Source organism: Thermobia domestica, chromosome 7, assembly GCF_964235325.1.
Source record: "Thermobia domestica chromosome 7, izTheDome1.hap1.1, whole genome shotgun sequence".
NCBI classification, from domain to species: Eukaryota; Metazoa; Arthropoda; class Insecta; order Zygentoma; family Lepismatidae; genus Thermobia; species Thermobia domestica.
In genome coordinates, this window is record NC_137460.1 from 231,796,057 (window position 1) to 231,806,780 (window position 10,724).

Here is a 10,724-nt window from a genome sequence, read left to right on the forward strand (position 1 = left end):
GGAAAACATTTGTTGGCAACCGAGTTGCTGAGGTACAAGAAGTGGGAGGAGAATGGAGACACGTCGCTTCAAGTGAAAATCCTGCAAATATTATATCAAGGGGAACAAGTTCTGACAAGTTAATACATAATAATTTGTGGTGGAACGGTCCTCAATGGCTACAGTATTCACTTGATTGGCCTAAGACGGAGCCTGCCCCACTCAGAGAGATTCCTGTAGAGAAGAAATTAAAATCAAGTTAGTGACAACTCAAGATAATAGTATGATCGAAAGATTCTCTACTTTGAACAAACTTCAGAGAGTCTTGGGTTATTGCATGCGGTTTTCCAAGGATGCTAAAGTAGAAGCATCAAGAAGAAATGTAGACGCTCTTACTTTGGAAGAAATTGAAGAAGTTTTAATTAGACTAATACGAGAAGTTCAAAATTCAGTTTATGCTAAGGAAATGGCTGATCTTAAAGAAAGTGGAAGAGTTAGCAATAAGAGCAAACTCTTGCCTCTCAATCCTTTCATATGTGATCAACAATTACTAAGAGTTGGTGGAAGATTAAAGATGTCTGAACTTGAATTTGATGCTAAACATCAAATTATTCTACCACCAGATCATCACCTAACAAGACTATTTATAGAACATGAACACAGACGATTGCTACAATCTGGACGTTAGTTAATGCTAGCATCACTAAGGCAAAGGTATTGGATACCTAATGGTAAAAATGCCATCACGAAAGTTATTAGAAGGTGTATTACATGTCAAAGATTAAAGGTGGCTGGACCAGAACAATTAATGGGACAACTACCAAAACATAGAGTAGAACTAACAAGACCTTTCACAAATTCTGGAATCAACTTTGCCGGTCCTATTTACATCAAAACTGGTACCAGAAAATCAGAAACAAAGGTGAAGTGCTATATTGCAGTGTTTGTATGTTTAGCAACAAAGCCTACCCATCTCGAAGTTGTGAGTGATCTTACTCACTCGTAATGAGCCAGAATAGAATAACATTTATCTATGATTGTGGTAAGTTGCATTTCATTATCTCCTTTCACTTATAAAAAACAAGCAAAACAAACCTGTTAAAATTTGTAATATTTGTTAGTATATTAGGCTCTTAACAGTCATTTAGATTAGAAAAAATGACAAATACTATAACTTTTTCTCAATTTTGCACCTAAGATTAATAGGTTAATATTTCTTTCTCTTGTTATTTATTTCTTACTGATGAATAATGGATTTCTTTTTATTTGAAGAGGATAGCTGTTACACACACGTATGTAAAAACAGCAATTAAAATATCTCTATTGTGCAAGTTAGTCTTTCTTTTTAATTTGGTTAAGCTCGATTTCGCCTTAACTGTCTATTTTTTTTTTAATTTATAGCTTTGTTCACAGTCAAATATCAAAGTTGAAATTTTCACTATAGTTTTCACTTATATCGGGTGTTCTAAAAATGGTGCTCATGGACCACAGAGCATTATTCTACAGGTCAAAAAAAAAGTGAAAATGTTATATGATGGAATGCCCTTCGGGGCTTCCTTCAGCCGCTATGGAGAATCAAGATTACACTATGTGGCAACATCGCATATTAACTTGGAATCATTAGCGTTGGTCTATAAATCCATTAAGCAGTTACATTGATTGTTAAGGTAATAAATGGTGCTAGTGTCAACATCTATTGCCTTTAACTGTCATATGGTAAGAATCAATGTAATCATTCGATGGATTGGTAGGTCTAATCTATTGTTTTTTATTTGCGAGTACTGCAATTCGCGTCTTCAGACGAGAACACCAAATGTGTACAAATATATATATATATATATATATATATATATTGTCTGTTTGACTTTTGGATTACTGCTCTGTGGTCCATGGGTGCCATTTTTAGAACACCTGATATAGATGTATATTCTATATATTAAAGAAAGCTTTTCATTCCATAACCCGCCAGAGATATACTTTAAGCTATGCAAAAATTTCAAAATATTCAGTTATAAAAAAAATACTAAAAACTGTAGAAAACACGTATTAGTATTGTTACTCTAGCTGAAGTAAGTACAGTAATACAAAAATAAACTTTGATATTTCACCCCTTTCATTATAAATTTCAGCTCTGAAAATGGAATTTGTTAAATTTCAACACTAAATTTAGGGAGTAATTTTCACTTATTAAGGTACAAGTAAGGCTTTTCATGTTAATAGACAAAATTAAATTACACAAAGTACTGAAAAAAGATCGTGTTTCTTGCAATGTTATTGAATAATCCAGTTCTAATATACACAAGTTTATGATAACGTCTGAAAAGTTGCTAATTTGGCACGCGATGCTCCCAAAACTGATCACCACTTACAATCGGACTTGGATTAAACTTTAAAGAAAAATCAGTTTTGTGCTGCTAATGAGTATAATAATAGCATATAAAAATTATTTTAAAAATTAAAAGTGGTCAAGCAACTAAACAAACAGAAACAAAAAGAATAACACTGTGCAACAGTGAATTTTTTTTACAGGAATGTAAATGGTCATCCTTTATTGATTTTTTTTTGGCGCTGAACACGAAACTGACAATAAAAATGTGCTCCTGGCTAAGATTTACTTGTAATTACACAATTTACATGTTACATATAACGCTCTAATAATGAAATTGTACAGGTAAAAGTCACAAAACAATAAAATGATTACGGAAATAAAAGTAGCAATTATTTATAATTTCTTGGACGCTGAACAATAAAATGACAATGATAATATGCTCCTAGCTCAGATTTAGTGGTAATTGCATAATTTACCTTTTCCATATAACGCTATTAAAATGAAATTGTAAAGGTAAAAGTCACCAAACTTTGAAATGATTACGTAAATAGAAATACCGGTCCCTTATAATTTTTTCGTCGCTGAACACGAAAAACACTATAATTACGTGTTCCGAATTCAGATTTAGTACTAATTACACAATTTACATGTTGCATATAACGCTATGATAACGAAACTGTAAAGATAAAAATAACAAACATTAACATAATTACGGAAATGAAAATAGCTCTCTTATAAATGTTTGGATACTGAATATAAATATTAAAAATATAACGTCCTCCTGGCACACTATCGGTGTAATAGAACTCTTAACATTTTGTATATAGCGCTACAGGACAATAACTGTATTGGTAAAAGTTACCTAAAGTATCTGTTTTAAACACGCCGTCTCTTTGCTTGTTTCTTGTGAAGAACATCTGGAGCATCTCTTGGAATCATCCAGCAGAAATCCGCTAACATTGAAACTGACCACTTTACTTTGTAATCTTGTTCCATCGCAAAATTGTCGTGGTGAAATCGCTCTCCTTGCTCGTCACTGAAACATTCACAATTCACTGGAAAGACGCCAAGATGGGAATGGAGGAAGTGCATTTTGAGTGGTATATTGCACCCAAGTTTCTCATAGGCACATAGCTATTTTTCTACTAATTCTTTGTAATTTTCGGCTCGGTGGTTGCCGAAGAACCTGGTACAAACATTGCGGAAACAATGTCACCATGGAGCTGATCAGCACTGAGAATAGATTCAAATACCTCGTCTTGCAATAGCTTGCGTATTTGCGAACCAATAAAGACTCCCTGCTTAACCTTTTCTGTACTTAGACGCGGAAACTTTTGGCACAAGTATGCCAATGTACGTTCATTCCTGTTCATGGCCTTCACAAATGCCCTCATCAGTCTAAGTTTGATGTGCAATGGTGGTAGAACAATGCTTTGTGGGTTCACGAGAGGTACATTTGCAATGTTTTTTTCGCCTGGCAACAAAGCTGTTCGTCGCGGCCATTCCTTTTGAGTGTAATGAACATTCTTTGCACGACTATCTCACTCACATATGTAACAACTGTATTTTGTATAGCCACCCTGTAGAACAAACAAAATTGCGATCACCTTAAAATCACCACTTGTGTTCACGATATTTTATAAGATCCAGAACGCGTAACTTTCTTTACCTAGGAGTGCATAAGCAACAGGGATTGGTGTTAATATCTCCTACTTTTGTATAAGAGCACAGCCTTAAGGCTTGTTTTCGAGGCGTCTATAAACAATCTCCAATCTTCTACTTTGTACGGAATCTTCAGTTTCTGCATCAAACCTGGAACATCATTGCAATATGCTAACTCATCGGCATATTTTGCATGATCTGTTTGACGATCGCGTAGAGTTGATACCCTAACTGTAACCTCCAGAAGGTTCCACTGATGCAACCTAGATGCTAAGAGCGCAGCTTTATTCTTTGGCAGTTCCAAATCTCTAGCCAGGTCATGAAGCTCCGCTTGTGTGAGTCGGTGTGATTCAGGATAGTTGGTTTTTGGCTCAAATGAATGATCAGTGTCACTGGTGTGTGCAGGAGGTTCATCTTCACTTTATTGGGTAGCCGGAGGATCGGTAACAGACAATCCTTCTCCACGGGCCACTGGACGAATGACAGATGGTAAGCCTACCACTGGGTATTTGATCTTCCTCTTCTTCGTATTTATACCTTTCTTCAAGCAGGGTAACATGCAAAAGTAGCAGTCTGTAGTATGGTTTGTTGGTTCACGCCAAATGGCGGCCACAGCATAGCATCGAGGCATTGAGAGTAGATGAACAACTCGTACAACAAACGTGGGTAGCCCATGATTTATCCTGGTCTTCAACACGACACCCAAAATATAGTAAATATGCTCTTCGCACTGCAGCAGTCAATGGCCGCTTCCTGGAATCACAAATCAGGTCCGCACATAGGTAGCACACTGTCCAACGAATATTTACAAACGCGGAGCATTGTTGCACTTTCCTTGAATCACTGACACTGCACAATTAAAACAATGTGTATAACAGCGATAATGTTCTCACTCACTGCTTTCAAACTGCTGGTTTACCAGTAACACGAACAGTCTGCCAAACTACTGTTAGAAGCACGCCACGAGTACCATTAGAGACGTTAACTGGAGCTAGTTGCAACTTGCAATCATTGCCTCACGTGACTCATGAGACGCTCGCACTAGCTGTTGATAACATACAACGTTGCCAAATCGAATATGCAGCAAATAATTGTCAAGAACGACACTTTGTATCGTGTAAAACAATAATTTCAAATTATGTACTTCTAATGTCCCATAGCGTTATATACAAAATATGAAATGCTAAATACTCAGAAACCTGAGTCAGGAGAGAATTTTAAGTGCGATTTTCGCGCTCTGTGGCCAAAAATCAATAAAGAACAGCTACTTTCGTTTCTGTGAAAAATAAAAAGTAAAAAAATGTTGAACAGTTTAATTTCATATCGATTGACCCATTTATGGTAATAAGCGTCAAGAATCACATCCTAAATCAGTAGCTTTTTACTCACCCTATACTTCCAAATATATAGGTTAAGAATGTTATTACACAGCAGTCCAAAACAAATAGTTCCTTACAACAGTGTAAACCACTATGGTGGATATTCGCCATACAATTCAGTCGCTAATACAGAAAATAAATAGAATTAGTAACAGCTAATTATAACATATATTAAACAGAAACTTACGGACAACAACAGATACAATTCTCTTCATACAATACGTAGTTGTCTGGTTTTACCTAATTGCCTACAGTACTGTGTACATTACTATACAGGGTGCTCTACAAGTGGCAAAACGTGGAAAATTATAAGATGCACTCAGCATCTTCCTTCATGATCCAAAGCACAATAAGCAGGTTGGATTTTGTTTCTCGGGATAACATTTCCAATGGAGTAGAACGATACTCGTCGGGTTCGGTATACAGATTATTAATATCAATAATTTTTGCTTATGGCTGATTCTAGTTTGTAAACTTGGAACTCGCAAAAAGCACTTCAGGAGTCTTGGCGAGGGATCAAACTGAACTATTAAACTATGTTTTCCCTTAAATATCTTGTCATATACTCAATTTATATGGCAATATCAACGATCTTGAGTGTACGACGTTCGTCGCATCGTATACGTATCATCTAGCCGCATTTTAGAACACAACTGATATCTTGAGTACAAAGTAAACGCTAATAATATTTATAAAATAAAAACACTTCATGTCTGCCTTATTCTGGTATCCTCTTCTAATACACTGCGTCCGTGAAGTCGCTCAATCCAAAGTTTGATTGCGTATTTCTTTTCAAACAAGAACGATAAACACATAAGACTTGAAACAAATGAAAGCGTGTTCTACGTAGATATTTTAGAGATCATGACCAATGTTGGAATTTGTAACATTTTTCTGTAGTGACGAAAGAAAGTACCGAAAGTGTAAAATCAAAAATGTACAAAATGGAGGAAATCAATATTCAGTTGAGAAAACTGATTTCCTGCGGGTGAATCCCTGTGTATATGTGCAGTATGCATCAATATCTATCCATTGGTGCGAAATTGTAACAAAAAGTTGATGCAGTGTTCCACATAAAAGGACTATTTAATGCAAGTTTGTATTTTTTTTTTTTTTGACAGAAACGCGGAACCTGCCAACACTATTGTCGTAAAATTACTGTAACCGGTGTGTTTTAAGTTAATTAATGATAAGCAATGAAAATTTGCATAGATAATTGATAATCTGAGTTTTATTTAAAATCTGTGATAAAAAAATACGCACCTGGCAGCTAGCATAAAAACTCAGGTTATCAATTATGTGCAAGAGCTCATTGCTTATCATTAATTAACTAAAACACACTGGTTGCAGTAATTTTAAACAACAGTGTTTGTAGGGTCCGCGTTTCAGTCAAAAAGCCACCCATTTTACAGACTTGCAACAAATAGTTCTTTTATATGGCAACATTTAAAACACGTGCCACAAGTCGTCCTCTACATCTTGGCAACATTGCATCAACTTTGTGACATTTTCTCATCAATGGATAAATGTAGATGCATACTGCACATATACACAGGGATTCACCCGCAGGAAATCAGTTTTCTCAACTGAATATTGATTTCCTCCATTTTGTACATTTTTGATTTTAAACTGTTGGTACTTTCTTTCGTCACTACACAAAAACGTTACGAATTCCAACATTGGTCATGATCTCGAAAATATTTACATAGAACTCGCTTACATTTGTGTCATGTCTCATGTGTTTATCGTTCTTGTTTCAAAAGATATACGCAATCAAACTTTGGGTTGTGCGACTTTACAGACACAGTGTAGGATAGTTAATTTAGAACACCAAGTGGTTTGAGTCTCACACATAGGGAAACGAATATGTAACACATGCAGGTTCGATTCCTTGAAAGGTCTCAAGAATGCCCAAACGATTGGAACATCAAAGATAAGCGGGACTAACGCATCTTGCCAGAATTCAGCTTACTTGCTCCAGGGCCCGTCCAAGAACCATGGACAAAATCCACGGTGTTGTTCGCCAAGATTGAATCACAGAACTTCATTTTATACATCTTAATTGAAAACAGTTGTGAAAACTTGACTAAGATTTTAAAAAATAACTAATAGCGGAAGCTTGAAACTAATAAATCACACCATTATGTATTACTCACGAAAGAAGAAATGAAAGAATACGTATGTTTAAGAGAAAGTGTTGTACAGTGACAAACAAAATTTTTAAATCGTTGTAACCTGCTTAACATTTAAGCATATACAATATTTTTTAAAAAGGTGATGAACTTTATTGGTACTTCTAGTATACACTAAGCCTACATATGGTTTGATTCATGTATATGTAATTGAGTGAGCGTCTCAAAACCTTGACAAAGTGTTTTGTCTCACTGTTTCCCATTTATGGCGAACAGTAAGACACCTCACGTAGAGTGAATATCACGAATGGTACTTTAAACTACCGTACATTTAACGGATTGAAGTTCACATTAAAGTAGGACTGTTGGCTATTTGATTCCCCATGCATGCTGGCTCATGAAATACTATTTTGATATCTTCTTCATTTACACTTGCTGTCAGGCATATCTGGAAATACGAACTTGCCAGCTCCCTTTTCACTTTTCCTTAATAAAGAGTTTCTTCGGTTCTTTGGAGAAATTTTCCAACATAGTAAACTTTCTTTTTTCCACTAAATTCGACAAATACGAAACTATTATCAATAATATGGTCAATATCTGGAAAATAGTCTGGCTCAATAACTGCCAAATCTTTATCAGAAGAAAGGAAATTCACATCATCATCCTCTATTTCTTCAATGGGCAAATCAAATAGACATATGTTTTGATGATCTTGTAGTTTTGCTGTCATCTGCTATTAATCCAATATTCTCGAAATTGCTGCCAGAGTGAATGTTGCTGTTCTGAGCTTTCGTTACCATACAGCGGTAACATCTCTGAAGAACGAAAGCTCAGCACAGCAACGTTCACTCTGGCAGCAATCCCGAGAACATTGGATTAATTAAGACAAATGTTTTTTTAGTAGGATTTATTTTGTTCTTACTTCTACTCTCCTAATCTCCAGGATTTGCTTCTCTGGTCTGTATATTGCAGTTGTACTTGTGCCTTTTTTCTGGAGTTATCCACGGTTTTCAAATTTATTGTCGTCTTGGGTCCCAAGAAATTTTTGATAGTTTACAATTTTAGATTCATTACCCGATTTTCCACAGGATATCTTAGAGACTGTTCCTGCAGGGTGTTCTTCTAAGTTTCGAGTGGACCACCTACCGTTAGTAAGACTATATTTGCGCTTTCAGTACAAGCTGAAGGCGATGAATCCATTACTGAAGTGAGAAAAAATCTTCCTTGCTGAAAACATCACTGTTGAACGGATATATCCCAGTTTTACGAAGGTTAGAGGTAACGTTTGACATAAGCATAGCTTTCTGGAAAGCAGTTCCGACACATGATGCAGCTTGATAGTTACTTCGTGTATTGCCTGGGTAACATAATCCAGCACTCTGCATCAGCTCTATAATAGAAAAGAAAATGTTTGATAACACCTACGTTTAAAGGCTGGAGACGGTGAGAAGTATAAGGAGGAATTGTGAGAATAGTTACCCCAATCGTTTTGCTATATGTAGAGTTTCAACAGATAGATGACTTTCATGATTGTTATAAGTTAGAAGGGAAGGGCTTTCGGTAGAACTACCGAATATTTAACAAAGTGTTCAATCACCTGCAGTGTTCATCCGACCACCTTTCGCTGCCAAACCAAGAGTTCCTCTCGGAGCGCAATGAATCGTCTGTTCTTCAAAATATCAATACCGGGGCAGTGTTTCCACTCCCACTTACAATACAGCAAGTTGTAGGCAGTATTCTTTCGGTCGACTTTGCACTTGGTTAACCTCTTTCATTACTTTCTTGGTTATCACTTTTTGGTTTCTCGGAATAGTACTTCTTGCTGCTTTATCAAGGCTAAATATCCTATTAAATCATCGAGCCTATTACGATGTCTTTTATAGATCTGTTCTAAGTTATCAAACATTTTATGAACATTTTCTTGATTAAAAGATAACACTCGCGACAAGCTACAGCCTTCAGGTGATCGCACCCTTAAATGCTTATGCCGCTTAAGAAATCCCTGTAACGAATCAACTTCCGCCTTCTTTCGTTCAGTGCAATTGAAAGGTAGTTTTACATTATTTCTAACAGCCATTTGAAACACCAACGATCTACACTGAGCTGTTGAAAGTCCATAGCACATTTTTGAGCACATAACAAGATAGTCAACTAGAATACAGTCTTGCTCATCCGTGAATACTCTTTTAACGTCGTAGTGATGTCGAATTAGAATCTCTGATGTAGGATATTGAAGCTTCTTACGGACATACCTGTAAGTATACGAAAAATACGTTTTCCATTAGAATAAGTTATATATATATATATATATATATATATATATATATATATATATATATATATATATATATATATATATATATGGGGGGGTTACTAAAATTGCGTTTCGTAACTGAAAACTTCGTTTACTGTAATAATGATCTGGTGTCCCGCCTGCCTAAAAACCATAACTTCCGCAATAGACTGAAATAGTGATGTCGTCATTTCCTCTTCGTTACCATGGTGATCGCCATGTTGTTGTCTAAACAAACGCCTGAAGCCATGGGAATACTATGAAGTATACTGTTAATAAGAACACACATTTATTAATAATTTTAGAATATTTTGAGCACAAATTAAAGTTGACAGGAAGAGATAGAGATTAAGAATATGGGTCCACTATTTAGAAAATTTACGAGTGAAATCTAGTAATTAACGAAGTAACATATAAGGAACCTTTTCTACAGGGGGCACATTTCTAGGTAATCTGATAAGATAGAAATTGCTTAAGTAATCCCAACGCCATTACCAGGTAATGTACAATGAACAAAAGCAACTACGCGCAATGCAAATACGCGTAAGGTACAGACTGACGAGCTGTCAGCACAATGAAAATAGAACAAATACTTGATTTGTCTGCAAGAAAAAATAATAATCCACTTTGAAATCCTTTATGTTAATTATATTGGCATATTCAGATATTTTACGCCCACCGTTTAAAATATGAGTACATATTTACAATGGCTACAAAATAAACAATCAATCAAAAAAAAAAAAAAACACGAACCTTGTAACCATATTCGTTCTGAGAATTTTCAATCTGGACCAATTTCTGGTCAGTTAACATGCATCGGACCTTACCTTATATTTCCTACTTAACTTAAAAATATAACAACAAGGAAACATCCAATTAGGAGTGGTTCAGCATAAGTTTTAAACACAATTTTTGTAGACCTACACGTTTGGAATGTAATATGTGATATC

The 10,724-nt window shown here is 35.6% G+C and overlaps 1 protein-coding gene across 1 annotated transcript; it reads left to right on the forward strand.

Annotated features, from left to right (window-relative positions):
• Window positions 1–262: 262 nt before the first annotated feature.
• Window positions 263–667, forward strand: LOC145689597 (uncharacterized). The gene has a single exon (XM_081763777.1). The coding sequence runs from the start codon at window positions 263–265 to the stop codon at window positions 665–667; it is 405 nt and encodes a 134-aa protein (XP_081619903.1).
• Window positions 668–10,724: the final 10,057 nt, after the last annotated feature.